The sequence below is a fragment of the Oncorhynchus masou genome, chromosome 32, assembly GCF_036934945.1.
Source record: "Oncorhynchus masou masou isolate Uvic2021 chromosome 32, UVic_Omas_1.1, whole genome shotgun sequence".
NCBI lineage: Eukaryota > Metazoa > Chordata > Actinopteri > Salmoniformes > Salmonidae > Oncorhynchus > Oncorhynchus masou.
In genome coordinates this window covers 38,110,458-38,131,452 of record NC_088243.1, presented here as the reverse complement: position 1 = coordinate 38,131,452, position 20,995 = coordinate 38,110,458, and the positions used below count along the sequence as shown (strand labels likewise).

At 44.1% G+C, this 20,995-nt stretch overlaps 1 protein-coding gene across 1 annotated transcript in view; it reads left to right on the top strand.

The window, feature by feature from the left end:
* Positions 1–20,452, top strand: part of LOC135526040 (kinesin-like protein KIF26B) — a 172,933-nt gene extending 152,481 nt beyond the window's left edge. Inside the window, 3 exon segments of the mRNA XM_064954070.1 lie at positions 2,794–2,996; positions 7,628–7,778; positions 15,657–20,452. Coding sequence (XP_064810142.1) covers positions 2,794–2,996; positions 7,628–7,778; positions 15,657–15,805 — 503 coding nt within the window. The 3' untranslated portion in view covers positions 15,806–20,452.
* Positions 20,453–20,995: the final 543 nt, after the last annotated feature.

The window sequence follows — 20,995 nt, the reverse complement described above, 5'->3', positions numbered from 1 at the left end:
GGCCAGTGTTCCCTTATTAAAGTGGCCAGTGTTCCCTTATTAAAGTGGCCAGTGTTCCCTTATTAAAGTGGCCAGTGTTCCCTTATTAAAGTGGCCAGTGTTCCATTATTAAAGTGGCCAGTGTTCCATTATTAAAGTGGCCAGTGATTTCAAGTCTATGTATATAAGGCCAGCAGCCTCTAAGGTGCTACTGATGGATATTTAACAGTCTGATGGCCTTGAGATAGAACCTGTACTGACCTCACCTTTAAAAAAATATATATTTTCTTTTTATTTCACCTTTATTTAACCAGGTAGGCTAGTTGAGAACAAGTTCTCATTTACAACTGCGACCTGGCCCAGATAAAGCATAGCAGTTCAACACATACAACAACACAGAGTTACACATGGAGTAAACAATAAACAAGTCAATAACACAGTAGGGGAAAAAAAGAGTCTATATACTTTGTGTGCAAAAGATATGAGGAGGTTGGCGAATAATTACAATTTAGCAGATTAACACTAGAGTGATAAATGATCAGATGGTCATGTGCAGGTAGAGATGCTGGTGTGCAAAAGAGCAGAAAAGTAAATAAATAAAAACAGTATGGGGATGAGGTAGGTAAATTGGGTGGGCTATTTAGCGATGGACTATGTACAGCTGCAGCGATCGGTTAGCTGCTCAGATAGCAGATGTTTAAAGTTGGTGAGGGAGATAAGTCTCCAACTTCAGCGATTTTTGCAATTCGTTCCAGTCACAGGCAGCAGAGAACTGGAAGGAAAGGCGGCCAAATGAGGTGTTGGTTTTAGGGATGATAAGTGAGATACACCTGCTGGAGCGCGTGCTACGAGTGGGTGTTGCCATCGTGACCAGTGAACTGAGATAAGGCGGAGCTTTACCTAGCATGGCCTTGTAGATGACCTGGAGCCAGTGGGTCTGGCGATGAATATGTAGCGAGGACCAGCCGACGAGAGCATACAGGTCGCAGTGGTGGGTGGTATAAGGTGCTTTAGTAACAAAACAGATGGCACTGTGATAAACTGCATCCAGTCTGCTGAGTAGAGTATTGGAAGCTATTTTGTAGATGACATCGCCGAAGTCGAGGATCGTTAGGATAGTCAGTTTTACTAGGGTAAGTTTGGCGGAGTGAGTGAAGGAGGCTTTGTTGTGGAATAGAAAGCCGACTCTAGATTCGATTTTAAATTGGAGATGTTTGATATGAGTCTGGAAAGAGAGTTTACAGTCTAGCCAGACACCTAGGTACTTATAGATGTCCACATATTCTAGGTCGGAACCATCCAGGGTGGTGATGCTAGTTGGGTGAGCGGGTGCAGGCTGCGAACGGTTGAAAAGCATGCATTTGGTTTTACTAGCGTTTAAGAGCAGTTGGAGGCCACGGAAGGAGTGTTGTATGGCATTGAAGCTTGTTTGGAGGTTAGATAGAACAGTGTCCAAGGAAGGGCCAGAAGTATACAGAATGGTGTCGTCTGCGTAGATGTGGATCAGGGAATCGCGTCGCAGCAAGAGCAACATCGTTGATATATACAGAGAAAAGACGGGGCCCGATAATTGAACCCTGTGGCACCCCCATAGAGACTGGACAACATGCCCTCTGATTTGACACACTGAACTCTGTCTGCAAAGTAGTTGGTGAACCAGGCAAGGCTGTCATTAGCAAAACCGAGGCTACTGAGTCTGCCGATAAAAATATGGTGATTGACAGAGTCGAAAGCCTTGGCCAGGTCAATGAAGACGGCTGCACAGTACTGTCTTTTATCGATGGCGGTTATGATATCGTTTAGTACCTTGAGCGTGGCTGAGGTGCACCCGTGACCAGCTCGGAAACCAGATTGCACAGCAGCGAAGGTACGGTGGGATTCGAGATGGCCTTCTGGATGATAGCGGGGTGAACAGGTAGTGGCTCGGATGGTTGTTGTCCTTGATGATCTTTTTGGCCTTCCTGTGACATCGGGTGCTGTAGGTGTCCTGGAGGGTAGGTAGTTTGCACCCTGGTGATGCGTTGGGCAGACCACACCACCCTCTGGAGAGCCCTGCAGTTGCGGGCGGTGCAGTTGCCGTACCATGCGGTGACACAGCCCAACAGGATGCTCTCAATTGTGCATCTGTAAAAGTTTGTGAGGGTTTTAGGTGTCAAGCCAAATTTCTTCAGCTTCCGGAGGCTGTAGAGGTGCTGTTGCGCCTTCTTCACCACACTGTCTGTGTGGGTGGATCATTTCAGTTTGTCAGTGATGTGTACGCCGAGGAACTTGAAGCTTTCCGCCTTCACCACTGCTGTCCTGTCGATGTGGATAGGGGGGTGCTCACTCTGCTGTTTCTTGAAGTCCACGATCAGAAGTATAAGTAGGGGTTAAGAAGTGAGTATACACAATGCCCAATAAAAGTGGGTATATGGTGTATACCTGCGTGTAGCCTCCACTACACCACTGGTTACATATCTTGAAAACATGATTGCTGACAAGCAAAACATTTTGGAACTATGTCAACAATGGTCTAATGAAACTAATACCAAAATATTAGTTTTCCTTTATTGTGATATATGTTTTTCAATGTTGAATTGTTCAACATTGTTGCTTTGGCAACACAATAATGTGAATAAAGCATATACATGGAAATTGAAATGGGAACAACAATACCAAAAAGTATTCTTCTCCCGGTGTCCCCATTAACTGTGTGCGTGCATGCGTCTGTGTCTTTTGCTGTGTGTGTGTGTGTGTGTGTGTGTGTGTGTGTGTGTGTGTGTGTGTGTGTGTGCGTGTGTGTGTGTCTTTCTCTGTATGTGTGCGTTTGTCCAGGTACCCAGCGTCGTCGTCTGATTCCCAGCCTGACCCTGGACTCGTCCTCTCTGATCAGGAAGCCCGCCATCAGCTCCAGCGTACGCTGGGTAGACGGCCCGCTAAGCCCCGCCCCCAGGGGAACCACAGAACCCTTCGAGATAAAGGTCTACAAGATAGACGACGTGGAGCGCCTGCAGAGGAGGAGAGAGAAAGGAAACAAGGTGAGAGAGACTTAAGATGGCGGCATGTCTGACGTTTTACATGCACCCCACCAATTGTGCTGTTAGTTAGGTTGTTTTTTTTGTGTTGTTTGTAACTTTAAAAAAAATTATTTTGTACATAATGTTGCTTCTACCGTCTCTTATGACTGAAAATAACTTCTGGACATCAGAACTGGAATTACTCACCACAGACTGGAAAAAGATTTTTCCTTTAACAAGTCCGGCAAGAAGGATGTACTGCTCTCCCGGGAACAGGCCCAAATCCAAGTCATTTGCGTGAAGAAAAGACGACAGATCGGGCTGCCTTCTTTTGTGACAAAATATCTTGTTTAAAACGGGAACGTTTTTCTTCCAAAAATGAAATAGCGCCACCATAGGTGTAAGAGGTTAACAAGTCCGGCAAGAAGGATATACTCTGAGAATCCGTAGGCGAGCGAGTAAACTCCCACTGCCTTCCATTCTACTTGCAAACATGGAATCATTGGAAAATTAAATTGATGACCTACGATTACGATTATCCTACCAACGGGACATTAAGAACTGTATTATGTTTCACCAAGTCGTGGCTTGAACGATGACACAGATAAATATAGAGCTGGCTGGATTTTCCATGCACCGGCAGAACAGAGGTGCTACGTCTGGTAAGACGAGGGGTGGGGGTGTGTGTCTCTTTGTCAATAACAGCTGGTGCGCAATGTCTAATATTAAAGAAGTTTTGAGGTATTGCTTGCCTGAGGTAGAGTACCTTATGATAAGCTGTAGACCACACTATTTAGCAAGAGAGTTCTCATCTATATTATTTGCAGCCGTCTATTTACCACCACAGACCGATGCTGGCACTAAGAAAATGCTCATCCAGAAGCGGCAATCCTAGTGGCTGGGGACTTTAATGCAGGCAAACTGCATACCATATTTTTACCAGCATGTCACATGTGCAACCAGAGAAAAAAAACTCTAGACCACCTTTACTCCACACATAGAGATGCATACAAAGCTCTCCCCCACCCTCCATTTGGCAAATCTGACCATAATTCTATCCTCCTGATTAACTAAAGCAGGAAGTACCAGTGACTCGCTCAATACGGAAGTGGTCAGATGACGCAGATGCTATGCTACAGGAATGTTTTGCTAGCAGACTGGAATAAGTTCCGGGATTCATCCAATGTCAGTGAAGAGTATACCACTTCAGTCATCGGCTTCATCAATAAGTGCATCGACGACGTCGTCCCCACAGTGACCGTACCTACATATCCCAACCAGAAGCAATGGATTACAGGCAACATCCGCATCGAGCTAAATGCTAGAGCTGCCACTTTCAAGGAGCTGGACACTAATCCGTACGCTTATGAGAAATCCCGCTATGCCATCAGACGAACCATCAAACAAGCAAAGCATCAATACATGATTTTAATTGAATCCTACTACACCGGCTCTGATGCTCATCGGATGTGGCAGGGCTTGAAAACTATTACGGACTACATAGGGAAACCCAGACGCGAGCTGCCCAGTGACGCGAGCCTACCAGACAAGCTAAATGCCTTCATGCTCACTTCGAGGCAAGCAACTCTAAGGCATGCACGAGAGCAGCAGCTGTTCTGGATGACTGTATGACAATGCTCTAGGTAATCGATGTGAGCAAGATCTTTAAACAGGTCAACATTCACAAAGCAGCGGGGCAAGATGGATTACAAGGACGTGTATTCAAAGCAAGCACGGACCAACTGGCAAGTGTCTTCACTGACACTTTCAACCTCTCCCTCAATGAGTCTGTAATACCTACAGTGCCTTGCGAAAGTATTCGGCCCCCTTGAACTTTACGACCTTTTGCCACATTTCAGGCTTCAAACATAAAGATATAAAACTGTATTTTTTTGTGAAGAATCAACAACAAGTGGGACACAATCATGAAGTGGAAAGACATTTATTGGATATTTCAAACGTTTTTAACAAATCAAAAACTGAAAAATTGGGCGTGCAAAATTATTCAGCCCCCTTAAGTTAATACTTTGTAGTGCCACCTTTTGCTGCGATTACAGCTGTAAGTCGCTTGGGGTATGTCTCTATCAGTTTTGCACATCGAGAGACTGACATTTTTTCCCATTCCTCCTTGCAAAACAGCTCGAGCTCAGTGAGGTTGCATGGAGAGCATTTGTGAACAGCAGTTTTCAGTTCTTTCCACAGATTCTCGATTGGATTCAGGTCTGGACTTTGACTTGGCCATTCTAACACCTGAATATGTTTATTTACATCGGTAGCCATGAAGTGTTTTGAAAGGCTGGTCATGGTTCATATACTCCCGGATACCCTAGACCCACTCCAATTTGCATACCGGCCCAACAGATGCACAGATGATGCAATCTCAATCGCCACTGCCCTGTCCCACCTGGACAAAAGGAAAACTTACGTGAGAATGCTGTTCATTGACGACAGCTCAGCGTTCAACACCATAGTGCCCATGAAGCTCGTCACTAAGCTAAGGACCCGGAGACTAAATACCTCCCTCTGCAACTGGATCCTGGACTTTCTGATGGACCACCCCCAGGTGGTAAGGGTAAGGAACAACACGTCTGCCATGCTGATCCTCAACACTGGGGCCCCTCAGGGGTGTGTACTTAGTCCACTCCTGTACTCCCTGTTCACCCACGACTGCGTGTCCAAACACAACTCCAACCTCTCCCTCAATGTGAACAAGACAAATGAGCTGATTGTGGACTACAGGAAAAGACGGGCCGAACAGGCCCCCATTAACAACAACGGGGCTGTAGTGGAGCGGGTTGAGAGTTTCAAGTTTCTTGGTGTCCACATCACCAATGAACTATCATGGTCCAATCACACCAAGACAGTCGTGAAGAGGGCATGACGAAAACCTTTCCCCCTCAGGAGACTGAAAAGATTTGGCATGGGTCCCCAAATCCTCAAAAAGTTCTACAGCTGCACCATCGAGAGCATCCTGATCGGTTGCATCACCGCCTGGTATGGCAACTGCTCGGCATCTGACCATAAGGCGCTACAGAGGATAATGCGTATGGCCCAGTACATCACTGGGGTCAAGCTCCCTGCCAACCAGGACCTATATGATAGGCGGTGTCAGAGGAAGGCCCATAAAATTGTCAGAGACTCCAGTCACTCAAGTTATAGACTGGGTGACAAGTCTGGGGCAAGCGGTACCAGAGCGCCAAGTCTAGCACCAAAAGGCTCCTTAACAGCTTCTACCCCCAAGCCATAAGACTGCTGAACAATTCATCAAATGACCACCGGACTATTAGATTGACCCCACGCCATTTGTTTTGTACACTGCTGCTACTTGCTGTTTATCTATGCATAGTCACCTCACCCCTACCTACATGTGCAAATTACCTCAACTAGCCTGTACCCCCGCACACTGGCTCGGTACCGGTACCCCCAATATATAACCTCGTTATTGTGTTACTTTTTACAATTTGTATTTTTTTTACTTTAGTTTGTTTCGGTAAATATTTTCTTAACTCTTTTTGAACTGCACTGTTGGTTAAGGGCTTGTAAGTAAGCATTTCACAGTAAGGTCTACACTTGTTGTATTCGGCACATGTGACAAAGTTTGATTTGGATGGATATGGTAAAGATGGATGGTGAGAGAGAGGTGGAGAAGAGGGAGAGAGAAAGGGAACACACAAAGGGGGAGAGGAGGGGGAGAGAGAGAGTGAGAAGGATGATGAGCGAGATGATGTTGGTGGAGGAGGAAAGAAACATTTCAGAAAAATCTTGGAATGGAAAATGTATCCAGGACATTTAGGCCCGGATTAAATCTGATCGCAGATCATATGCTGTGTGTCTTTTAAAGGCAATTTCCAACTGAGCAGCATTTACCGTGAAGGCGAATGAAATGTTTCCTATAAAAGCTGCATTGCTTGTAACGCGCGACCAGATTGAATCACAGCCTTAGCTCAAAACACAGGAAGGTTTAACAACCTCATCCTCTTCTTGCTGTTAAATAGTTTTCTAGTAGTAGATTTAGAAGTAGTTGATTTAAGGAGAGACGTGGACTTGGTGCCAGGCCTTTCCTGTGGACTGTATTTATCTACCTGGCCAACATGGCACTCCTGTCCTCTCACAACACTCTCTTTCCAGACCCACAGTCTGGCTAAATGCCTGAGACGCACTCAACTCAATGTCTCTCACTCTCTCTTACCCCTCCTCTCTTTCTCCCTCTCTCTCTGACCCCTCCTCCCTCAATCCCTCTCTCTCTGACCCTCTCTCTCTCTGACCCCTCTCTCTCTGACCCTCTCTCTCTGACCCTCTCTGTCTGACCCTCTCTTTCTCTCTCCCTCTCTGACCCTCTCTCTCTCTCTCTCTCCTCTCTGACCCTCTCTCTCTCTCTGACCCTCTCTCTCTGACCCTCTCTCTCTCTCTGACCCTTTCTCTCTCTGAGCCTCTCTCTCTGACCCTCTCTCTCTGACCCTCTCTCTGTCTGACCCTCTCACTCTTTATTTTTTTTTTATTTCTCTCTCTCACCTTTTCTTTCTTTCTTACTTCATTTCTTTCTTTAAAATCCCACGACATCTCACTCTCCTTTTCAATCTCTCCCTCTCTTCTTTCTCTCTCTCTCTTTCTCTCTCCCTTTTCCCCCTCTCCTCTCTCTGTGTCTCCATCAGGAGGTGGTTTATCTCAGTGCTAAGCTGAAGACCTTGGAGCACAGGCAGCAGCGGATCTCCGAGGTCCGAGCCAAGTACGACTGGCTGAAGAAAGAGCTAGAGCAGACCAAGCAGCACCTGATGCTGGAGCCAGAGAAATGGACCACTGAATGTAAGTTTATGCGAGTGTGTGTGAGTGTGTGATACTTGTACTGCAGTCACACACAAAACCTTGACACCTACAGTAATCTTGTTGATAATACCTTCTGTCTGGCTACACAGTCAAAGCCCCTACCTCGCTATAATATGGCTGTGGTACACGCACGCACACGCACGCACGCACGCACGCACGCACGCACGCACGCACGCACGCACACACACACACACACACACACACACACACACACACACACACACACACACACACACACACACACACACACACACACACACACACACACACAATCTCCCCCTTGTCTCCAATATCAAATCTCTGTTCCATTGCTCAGACCTGTCAGACGGAGCATCATATAACACATAAGTACATCTCATAGCTGACATACCAGCTGATATTGATCTGTCTAATAAACTCATAAAGGCACATATGGCAGAGTTGGATTACACTCGTAGCTGCTGGTGATATTTGTCAACAGAAGAAGTGGCACGCAATATTGGTTCTGTGCATTCGGAAAGTATTCAGACCCCCTCACTTCTCCACATTTTGCTACGTTTCAGCCTTATTCTAAAATAGGTGAAATATTTTCTTTTCCTCATCAATCTACACACAGTACTTTGTTGAAGCACCTTTTCGCAGCGATTACAGCCTTGAGTCTTCTTATGACGCTACGAGCTGCAGATCCTCTCAAGTTCTGTCAGGTTGGATGGGGAGGTTCACTGCATAGCTTTTCCCAGGTCTCTCAGAGATGTTTCTATTGGGTTCAAGTCCAGGCTCTGGCTGGGCCACTCAAGGACATTCAGAGACTTGGTTATGTGCTTAGGGTTGTTGTCCTGTTCATTCGCCCCAGTCTGAGGTCCTGAGCGCTCTGGAGCAGGTTTTCATCAAGGATCTCTCTGTACTTTGCTCCGTTCATCTTTCCCTCGATCCTGACTAGTTTATCAGTCCCTGCAGCTGAAAAACATCCCAACAACATGATGCTGCCACCCCCATGCTTCACCGTAGGGATGGTGCCAGGTGTCCTTCAGAACTGACACTTGGCATTTAGGCCAAAGAGTTCAATCTTGGTTTCATCAGACCAGAGAATCTTGTTTCTCATGGTCTGAGAGTCATTTAGGTGCCTTTTGGCAAACTCCAAGTGGACTTTGTGCCTTTTACTGAGGAGTGGCTTCTGCCAAGCCACTCTACCATAAAGGCCTGATTGGTGGAGTGCTGCAGAGATGGTTGTACTTCTGGAAGGTTCACTCATCTCCATAGAGGAACTCTGGAGCTCTGCCAGAGTGACCCGCATGTTCTTGGTCACCTCCCTGACCAAGGCCCTCTTCCCCGATTGCTAAGTATGGCCGGGTGGCCAGCTCTAGGAAGAGTCTTGGTGGTTCCAAACTTCTTCCATTCAAGAATGATGGAGTTCACTGTGTTCTTGGGGACCTTCAATGCTTCAGAATTGTTTTGGTACCCTTCCCCAGATCTGTGCCTTGCACAATCCTGTCTCGGAGCACTACGGACAATTCCTTCAACCTCATGGCTTGGTTTTTGCTCTGACATGCACTGTCAGCTGTGGGACCTTTATATAGGTGTCCAGTCAATTGAATTTACCACAGGTGGATTCCAATCAAGTTGTAGAAACATCAAGGATGATCAATGGAAACAGGATGCCCCTGAGCAAAGGGTCTAAATAAAGTAAATAAGGTATTTCTGTTTTGTTTTTTTACGCTTTGTCATTATGGGGTATTGTGTGTGAGGGAAAAATGATTGAATACATTTTAGAGTAAGGCTGTAACGTAACAAAATGTGGAAGAATGAAAGAGTTCGGAATACTTTCCACATGCACTGTAGATCTAGGAGCCTGGATCCTCTCCTCACATTTCAAGGCAGCATTAAGATATTGACTCAGACAGACCAAGCCCCGCTTAGGTAATACCTCCCATCCTTTCTATGCGTTATTGCCGCACTGCTGTCTATACTTCCAGGGGTATTGTCAGCTGTAATCTTGTACCCATTCATTTGTACTCCACTCTTAGATCTGCTATTGTTAGCTCAAAACAGAAGCCAACTGTGGTCTACTCACCCAGTGCTTTTGGTTCAAATGAGAATTCCACAAACTTGAATACCCCTTGGTTTTCATATCAGGGCCTGGGCTTTTGCGCGATAGCAACCAAATCCCATGTAAGTCCGTTTATAGCATTTCATCATTGGTTACTCTGAGTTCCTCATATTGACATTGGCTGCGGCCTCAGGACCTGTGGTGCTAACCTTGGAAAAGTAATTCCAATTTCTACTCATACTAATAGGGATAGACCGACCAAATGGTGCAGTTCTATGCAAACTTAGCCTTACCATATCAATCATCAGACAGGGCCTGCGACCGCATATTTAATGTAGATTGTTTGAGTTTCCATGTGACGTTAAAAATCGTAAAGGACTTACATTTACATTACATTTAAGTCATTTAGCAGACGCTCTTATCCAGAGCGACTTACAAATTGGTGAATTCACCTTCTGACATCCAGTGGAACAGCCACTTTACAATAGTGCATCTAAATCATTTAAGGGGGGTGGGGGGTGAGAAGGATTACTTATCCTATCCTAGGTATTCCTTGAAGAGGTGGGGTTTCAGGTGTCTCCGGAAGGTGGTGATTGACTCCGCTGTCCTGGCGTCGTGAGGGAGTTTGTTCCACCATTGGGGGGCCAGAGCAGCGAACAGTTTTGACTGGGCTGAGCGGGAACTGTACTTCCTCAATGGTAGGGAGGCGAGCAGGCCAGAGGTGGATGAACGCAGTGCCCTTGCTTGGGTGTAGGGCCTGATCAGAGCCTGGAGGTACTGCGGTGCCGTTCCCCTCACAGCTCCGTAGGCAAGCACCATGGTCTTGTAGCGGATGCGAGCTTCAACTGGAAGCCAGTGGAGAGAGCGGAGGTGACGTGAGAGAACTTGGGAAGGTTGAACACCAGACGGGCTGCGGCGTTCTGGATGAGTTGTAGGGGTTTAATGGCACAGGCAGGGAGCCCAGCCAACAGCGAGTTGCAGTAATCCAGACGGGAGATGACAAGTGCCTGGATTAGGACCTGCGCCGCTTCCTGTGTGAGGCAGGGTCGTACTCTGCGGATGTTGTAGAGCATGAACCTACAGGAACGGGCCACCGCCATGATGTTGGTTGAGAATGACAGGGTGTTGTCCAGGATCACGCCAAGGTTCTTAGCGCTCTGGGAGGAGGACACAATGGAGTTGTCAACCGTGATGGCGAGATCATGGAACGGGCAGTCCTTCCCCGGGAGGAAGAGCAGCTCCGTCTTGCCGAGGTTCAGCTTGAGGTGGTGATCCGTCATCCACACTGATATGTCTGCCAGACATGCAGAGATGCGATTCGCCACCTGGTCATCAGAAGGGGGAAAGGAGAAGATTAATTGTGTGTCGTCTGCATAGCAATGATAGGAGAGACCATGTGAGGTTATGACAGAGCCAAGTGACTTGGTGTATAGCGAGAATCAACTTGGGTTGATACATCTGAACTTTAGGAGCTTACTTCCTAAACTGGATTACATCAAGATCTGGGCTATGCAGACGAATCCGGACATTCTGGTATTGACTGAAACTTGGATCTCTTAATATTGAGGGTTATAATGTGTTTGGAGTTGACAGACATGGTAGAGGTGGTGGAGTGGCCATTTTTATTTTAAAAAAATATATATAAAAAAATATATATCTTTCCCTTGACAATTTTTTTGTTGTTACCATCTTTAAGACTTTTTGCACTCGAAAAGTTAACTAGTTTGTTGTCTTCTTTTACTCAATCAGAAGTTATTATCCTGGGTGACTTAAATTATGATTGGGAAATGCAAGCTTCAGACAATCTAAAAGATGTGTAATGATCTAAACCTAACCCAGTTGGTGACTAAGCCTCCACGGCCCAACCCTAACGATCCCTCAAAGTCAACTCTAATTGAGCTTATTTTAACAAATACACCTAAGAAATATGTCCCTACTGTTGCCTTCACCCAAGACATTAGTGTCCATTGCGCAGTTGTTCGTGTTACAGATGTGAGAATAGACAAATCTAAGCCTTGAGTCATCACAAAGAGGAACTTTAAAAACTTTAATGAACAGGCTTTATTTTAGTGACCTTGATTGTATTTCAGTTATCCCTGAAGTTGATTTAGCTTTGAGTCTTCAACACTATTGTGGATAATCATGTTCCCTTCAAAAAATGAAAGGTTAAAGGTAGATTGAATGCCTGGTACACTATGGAATTTTCAGAAGTCATTCATAAGAGAGGATACTTGGGTCAAGGCCAGGAATACAGGCTTAGGTCTGGGACTGGCAAGCTTTTAAGCAACTGAGGAATCATTGTGTAAGACAAATCAGAAAGGCTAAATCTCATTATTATGTAGCCTCTCTTTCGGGTTGTAATGGGAAACTGGCTCAATTCTGAAGGGCTCTACTTTCTCCTCTCTGCCACAACAAATTAATTCAGACACTTGCCTCATTACGGAAAAAAATGCCACCACTGATGCATTAATCACCATTTTATTTCAGCGGACTATCGCTTTGAAAGAATGTCTAGCCTATTCAGAATGATATTGGGCTGGATGCTGATAGGGGAAACGTGAGAGAGAGAAATTATAGTCCGTTTTTCTTCAAATGAAATCAAATCACATTTTATTGGTCACATAAAATGTAGCGAAATGCATGTGCTTCTAATTCCGACAGTGCAGCAGTATCTAACAATTCCACAACAACTGCATAATACACACAAATCTAAGTAAGGAATGGAATAATAATATATACATATGGATAAGCAATGACAGAGCGGCATAGGCAAGATGCAATAGATGGTATAAAATACAGTATATACAGATAACTAAGATAAGTAAAGATATGTAAACATTATTAAAGTAGCATTATTAATAAAGTGACTAGTTATCCATTTATTAAAGTGGCCAATGATGTCAAGTCTGTATTCAAGCCAAATATCTTCAGCCTCCTGAAGTTGAAGAGGGGCTGTTGCGCCTTCTTCACCACACTGTCTGTGTGGGTGGACCATTTCAGTTTGTCTGTGATGTGTACACCGAGGGACTTGAAACTTTCCACCTTCTCCACTGCTGTCCCGTAGATGTGGATAGGGGGTTCTCCCTCTGCTGTTTCCTGAAGTCCACAATTATCTCCTTTGTTTTGTTGACGTTGAGTGAGAGAATGTTTTGCTGACACTACACTCCGAGTGCCCTCACCTCCTCCCTGTAGGTAATCAAGCCTACTACTGTCGTGTCGTCTGCAAATTTGATGAACAGGGAGTACAGAAAGGGGCTGAGCACGCACCATTGTGGGGCTCCAGTGTTGAGGATCAGCAAAGTAAGAGATGTTGGTACCTACCTTCACCACCTGGGGGAGGCCCATCAGGAAGACCAGGACCCAATTGCACAGGGCGCCGTTGAGACCCAGGGCCTCAAGCTTAATGATGAGCTTGGAGGATACTGTGGTGTTGAATGCTAAGCTATAGTCAATGAACAGCATTCTTACATAGGTATTCCTCTTGTCCAGATGGGATAGGGCAGTGTGCAGTGTTATGGTGATTGCATCGTCTGTGGACCTATTGGGGCGGTAAGCAAATTGAAGTGGGTCTAGGGTGACAGGTAAGGTGTAGGTGATATGGCCCTTGACTAGCCTCTCAAAGCACTTCATGATGACAGAAGTGTGTGCTACGGGGCGATAGTCATTTAGTTCAGTTACCTTTTCCTTCTTGGGTACAGGAACAATGGTGGCCATCTTGAACAGGATGTACCCGTGCATCCTGGGGTAGGGAGAGATTGAATATGCCCGTAAACACACCAGCCAGCTGGTCTGCGCATGCTCTGAGGACGCGGCTAGGGATGCCGTCTGGGTCGGCAGCCTTGCGAGGGTTAACACGTTTAAATATCTTACTTACGTCGGCCAAGGAGAAGGAGAGCCCACAGTCCTTGGTAGCTGGCCGCGTCGGTGGCAGTGTATTATCCTCAAAGCGGGCAAAGAAAATGTTCAGTTTGCCTGGAAGCAAGATGACGGTGTCCGTGGCGTGGCTGGTTTTCCTTTTGTAGTCCGTGATTGTCTGTAGACCCTGCCATATAGGTCTCGTGTCTGAGCTGTTGAATTGTGACTCCACTTTGTCTCTATACTGACATTTGGCTTGTTTGATTGCCTTGCGGGGGGAATAACTACACTGTTTTATTCGGCCATATTCCCAGTCACCTTTCCATGGTTGGTTTGTGCTTTCGGTTTTGAGCAAAGGCCGCCATCTATCCACGGTTTCTGGTTAGGGTAGGGTCACGGTTAATAGTCACAGTGGGTACAACATCTTCTATGCATTTCCTTATAACTTCACTCACCAAATACCTCAATATTATTCTCTGAGGCTACCCGGAACATGTCCCAGTCTGCGTGATCAAAATCATTTTTAAGCGTTGATTCCGATTGGTCAGACCAGCATTGAATAGTTCTTAGCACAGGTACATCCTGTTTGAGTTTCTGCCTATAGGAAGGGAGGAGCAAAATTAAGTCGTGGTCAGATTTGCCAAAGGAGGGCGGGGGAGGGCCTTGTATGTATATCGGAAGTTAGAGTAGCAGGGATACTGAGTTTTGCCAGTGTGAGTGCTGCAGTCAATATGCTGATATAATTGAAGCAGCCTTGTTCTCAAATTTGCTTTGTCAAAATGCCCAGGTACAATGAATGCAACCTCAGGATATTTGGTTTCCACTTTGCATAAAGTCCAGTGAAGTTCCTTGAGGGCCGCGATGGTTTCGGCTTGAGGGGGGTATACACGGCTTTGACAATGACCGAGGATAATTCTCTTGGGAGATAATATGGTCGGCATTTGATTATCAGGAATTCTAGGACAGGTGAACAAAAGGACTTCCGTTTCTGTATGTTGTTACAATTACGCCATGAGTCATTAGTCACGAAACATACACCCCCGCCCATCTTCTTCCCGGAAAGATGTTTATTCCTATCAGTGCAACGTACAAAGAATCCAGGTGGCTGTACTGACTCTGACAGCATATCCCGAGAGAGCCATGTTTCTGTGAAACAGAGTATGTTACAATCCCTTAGGTCACTCTGGACATGGCTATTTACAGAAATGTAAATATTTTCCACCATAATTTGCAAATAAATTCATTAAAAATCCTACAATGTGATTTTCAAGATTTTTTCTTCCCATCTTGTCTGTCATAGTTGAAGTGTTCCTATGATGAAAACTACAGGCCTCTCTCATCTTTTTAAGTGGGAGAACTTGCACAATTGATGGCTGACTAAATACTTTTTTGCCCCACTGTACATACACACACACATATATATATATATACATATTATTATAATAATTTTTTTCATTTTCATATTGTATTAATCAGGGCACATTTAAAAAAAGACCTAGGTTTCAATATGTCCTCTCTGTTAAAATAAAGGTTACATTTTCTTCTTATACAAAGATGCGGCTACAATGTGGATCAGATCAAATATGCATGCTAGTGTAACGGATGTGAAATGGCTCGCTTAGTTAGCGGTGGTTCGCGCTAAATTGCGTTTCAATCGGTGACGTCACTTGCTCTGAGACCTTGAAGTAGTGGTTCCCCTTGCTCTGCAAGGTCCGTGGCTTTTGTGGAGCGATGGGTAACGATGCTTCGTGGGTGACTGTTGTTGATGTGTGCAGAGGGTCCCTGGTTCGCGCCCGGGTATGGGCGAGGGGATGGTCTAAAGTTATACTGTTACACTAGCACCAGGTTTCTGTCCCTGTGTCTATAACATGGGTTGTAACAAATGTCAAATGTCCTTATTTCTGTCTCTATCCGTCTCTCTGTTCCTGTCTCTGCCCCTGGTTGTAACATATCGTCTCTCTGTCCTCTCCCCATAGTTGACCTGCAGCAGACGTTCGAGGTGGACTCTCTGGAGTACCTGGAGGCTCTAGAGGTGATGACAGACAGACTGGAGACCAGGGTCAACTTCTGCAAGGCTCACCTCATGATGGTCACCTGCTTCGACGTGACCTGCTGCCGCAGGTAGACCCACGGACGGACCACACCTCTGCTAGGACCATTAGGACCCAAAGGACTAGGAGCAGCTCGGATATAACAGCAGAGGGAGGGATGGAGCGGAGGGAGGGATTTCCTTGAGGAGGTGCAGAAGAACAAAGGCAGACACTAAAGATGCATATTTTTTTAAGCAGCGGGACAGGGAGCGAGGGAGGGAGGGAGAGGAGGAGGATGAAGAAGAGAATGAAGAGGAGGAAGAGAGGGTGTTTTTTAAATTTTTAAATGAGGAGTATATCTCCCACCTGACAGGAAGAGCACTTTTACTGGAGAGTTGTTGGAGATGAAGTTTGTAAATAAAGTTGTGCTTGCTTTGAATAAGGACTGGCTGACAGACGGCTATAGACACGTAGGGACAAAAAGAGAAAAGAACGACAGAAAAGAAAAGAAAACCAACCTTGTGTGTGAAAGACAAGTGCCTTGCGAACACTTCGAAATCGGAACCATTGCTCCTGTATTTGTGTACAGATGGTGCTAGCTGAAAAAAAGAAGAGATCTCAAAAGTAAAAAGAAGAAATAAGTTGTGGAAAGTAAAAACCACAGCTCCGTTTTACTCGGTGTTTCCTCCCCTGACTAGCTGTTCTCAGTGGCTTGTATTGTTCTGCACTAGTTAGGATTCAACTTTAGGAACTGCTACGTGTACGTTTTCTATACCTCTTTTTAAAAATTCTCTGAAGACAGTGACACCACACAGAGTGCTTTAGGGGATAGGAAATTATGTATAAGGACGGACAAGACCCAGGGAAGGGAGGTGGTGGTGGTGGTTTATCTTATGGCCCATTGATTTCATTGTCATCCCTCAGGCTATGGTAACTGAAGTATTCAGTCGGGGGTTCAGGCCTAACACACACCCACCACCCACCCGTCCCCTAACGATGATCAAGAGGTGCAGAGAGACATCAGCTAGAAAGGAGGGGAGATGGAGGGATGAACAAAGGCTAAAAGAAAATGTTACCATTAGGGGAACATCATAATAACGACCATAGAAGGGGATGGGTGTGACCATGTGATTAATGGGGTAAAGGGACGCTGCTCTATTCTACAGGTCTAAAAAATGGGGGACATCTGAGTTAAATATGAGTGTAGAGGAAAATGTCCCATTCACTCTGCTTGGTGACACTGTCGTGGTGCATTCACTTTCATAATAGTTTGGTGCTTGAGACAGTTTCAGATCTAAATGTTTGTATACACATACATACATATATATACACACACACATACATACATATATATATATATATATATATAGTTGGAGTTATTTTAACTCGTTTTTCAAACACTGCACAAATTTCTTGTTAACAAACTATAATTTTGGCAAGTCGGTTAGGACATCTACTTTGTGCATGACACAAGTCATTTTTCCAACAGAAGTTTACATACCCTAAGTTGACTGTGCCTTTAAACAGCTTGGAAAATTCCAGAAAATGATGTCATGGCTTTAGAATCTTCTGATAGGCTAATTGACATTGGAGGTGTACCTGTGGATGTATTTGAAGGCCTACTTTCAAACTCAGTGCGTCTTTGCTTGACATCATGGGAAAATCTAAAGACATCAGCCAAGACCTCAGAAAAACAATTGTAGACCTCCACAAGTCTGGTTCATCCAATTTCCAATCGCATGAAGGTACCACGTTCATCTGTACAAACAATAGTACGCAAGTATAAACACCATGGGACCACGCAGCCGTCAAACCGCTCAGGAAGGAGACACATTCTGTCTCCTAGAGATGGACGTACTTTGGTGCGAAAAGTGCAAATCAATCCCAAAACAACAGCAAAGGACCTTGTGAAGATGCTGGAGGAAACAGGTACAAAAGTATCTATATCCACAGTAAAACGAGTCCCTATATCAACAAAACCTGAAAGGCCACTCAGCAAGGAAGAAGCCACTGCTCCAAAACCGCCATAAAAAAAGCCAGACTACAGTTTGCAAATGCACATAGGGACAAAGATCATACTTTTTTGGAGATATGTCCTCTTGACTGATGAAACAAAAATAGAACTGTTTTGGCCATAATGACCATCATTATGTTTGGAGGAAAAAGGGGGAGGCTTGTAAGCCGAAGAACACCATCCCAACCGTGAAGCACTGGGGTGGCAACATCATGTTGTGGGGTGCTTTGCTGCAGGAGGGACTGGTGCACTTCACAAAATAGATGGCAGAATGAGGGAGGAAAATTAGGTGGATTTACTGAAGCAACATCTCAAGACATCAGTCAGGAAGTTAAAGCTTGGTCGCAAATGGGTCTTCCAAATGGATAATGACCCCAAGCATACTTCCAAAGTTATGGCAAAATGGCTAAAGGACAACAAAGTCAAGGAGTGGCCATCACAAAGCCCTGACCTCAATCCTATAGAACATTTGTGGGCAGAACTGAAAAAGTGTGTGCGAGCAAACCTGACTCAGTTACACCAAATCTGTCAGGGGGGATGGGACAAAAATCACCCAACTTATTGTAGGAAGCTCTTGGAAGGCTACGCAGAACGTTTGACCCAAGTTAAACAATTTAAAGGCAATGCTACCAAATACTAATTAAGTGTATGTAAACTTCTGACCCACTGGGAATGTGATGAAAGAAATTAAAGCTGAAATAAATCATTCTCTCTACTATTATTCTGACATTTCACATTCTTAAAATAATCTGACCTAAAACAGGGTATTTTTACTAGGATTAAATGTCAGGAATTGTGAAAAACTGAATTTAGCTGAGGTTGTATGTAAAACTTCAGACTTCAACTGTATATATATATATATATATATATACACACACATACGTATGTATATATATATATATACATATATATATACACACATATGTATGTGTATATATATATATACATATACATATATATATACACACACACATACGTATGTGTGTGTATATATACACATATGTAATGTGTGTATATACAATGGGGCAAAAACGTATTTAGTCAGCCACCAATTGTGCAAGTTCTCCCACTTAAAAAGATCAGAGAGGCCTGTAGTTTTCATCATAGGTACACTTCAACTATGACAGACAAGATGAGAAGAAAAATCCAGAAAATCACATTGTAGGATTTTTAATGAATTTATTTGCAAATTATGGTTGAAAATAAGTATTTGGTCACCTACAAACAAGCAAGATTTCTGGCTCTCACAGACCTGTAACTTCTTCTAGAGGCTCCTCTGTCCTCCACTCGTTACCTGTATTAATGGCACCTGTTTGAACTTGTTATCAGTATAAAAGACACCTGTCCACAACCTCAGAAACAGTCACACTCCAAACTCCACTATGGCCAAGACCAAAGAGCTGTCAAAGGACACCAGAAACAAAATTGTAGACCTGCACCAGACTGGGAAGACTGAATCTGCAATAGGTAAGCAGCTTGGTTTGAAGAAATCAACTGTGGGAGCAATTACTAGGAAATGGAAGACATATAAGACCACTGATAATCTCCCTCGATTTGGGGCTCCATGCAAGATCTCACCCCGTGGGGTCAAAATGATCACAAGAACGGTGAGCAAAAATCCCAGAACCACACTGGGGGACCTATTGAATGACCTGCAGAGAGCTGGGACCAAAGTAACAAAGCCTACCATCAGTAACACACTACGCCGCCAGGGACTCAAATCCTGCAGTGCCAGACGTGTCCCCCTGCTTAAGCCAGTACATGTCCAGGCCCGTCTGAAGTTTGCTAGAGAGCATTTGGATGATGCAGAAGAAGATTGGGAGAATGTCATATGGTCAGATGAAACCAAAATATAACATTTTGGTAAAAACTCAACTCGTCGTGTTTGGAGGACAAAGAATGCTGAGTTGCATCCAAAGAACACCATACCTACTGTGAAGCATGGGGGTGGAAACATCATGCTTTGGGGCTGTTTTTCTGCAAAGGGACCAGGACGACTGATCCGTGTAATGGAAAGAATGAATGGGGCCATGTATCGTGAGATTTTGAGTGAAAACCTTCTTCCATCTGCATGGGCATTGAAGATGAAACGTGGCTGGGTCATTTCAAGGTCCTGGAGTGGCCGAGCCAGTCTCCAGATCTCAACCCCATAGAAAATCTTTGGAGGAAGTTGAAAGTCTGTGTTGCCCAGCAACAGCCCCAAAACATCACTGCTCTAGAGGAGATCTGCATGGAGGAATGGGCCAAAATACCAGCAACAGTGTGTGAAAACCTTGTGAAGACTTACAGAAAACATTTGACCTCTGTCATTGCCAACAAAGGGTATATAACAAAGTATTGAGATAAACTTTTGTTATTGACCAAATACTTATTTTCCACCATAATTTGCAAATAAATTCATTCAAAATCCTACAATGTGATTTTCTGGATTTTTTTTTCTCATTTTGTCTGTCATAGTTGAAGTGTACCTTTGATGAATTATTACAGGCCTCTCTCATCTTTTTAAGTGGGAGAATGTGCACAATTGGTGGCTGACTAAATACTTTTTTGCCCCACTGTATATACATATATACACATATATATATATATACATATATATATATATACATATATATATATATACATATATATATACATACATATATATATACATATATATATACATACACATATATATATATACATACACATATATATATATACATACACATATATATACATACACATATATATATATATATACATACACATATATATATATATATATATACATACACATTTATAGCCTGTTTCCTAAAAATAACTTTCAGACATAAATGCTTCTTCTTCATCTTACCATCATATTTAATGACGTAGTGTCCTTTGCTGTTTTGAAAGGCATTTATAAATAAAATGTATTATTTTTATTATCATCCTCATCATTCCCTCTCCCTCCCTTTCGTGAGAGGTCATGCCCCTTGCCCTTTCACCTATCCCCTATGTCATGGTCATGAATGAAGAATCTTATTTATTTAATTCAGGAGGCATGCTGGAACAGAGAGGTGCTGGAACCGAGAGTTGCTTGTATTGTATAATGCATTATCCACACACCTTTTGGTCTGCAAAGTTACTATGCATTCAGAAAAAGACAAAATAATGTACATATGCTGAGCCCATTTCATATATAGATAGATTACAACATATACACTATCGTCTTTATTTGAGATTTTATTTTTTCCTCCGCTATTTTGGTTTGTTACTTCCTCATTTGAGATGGGAATTGTACAATTTG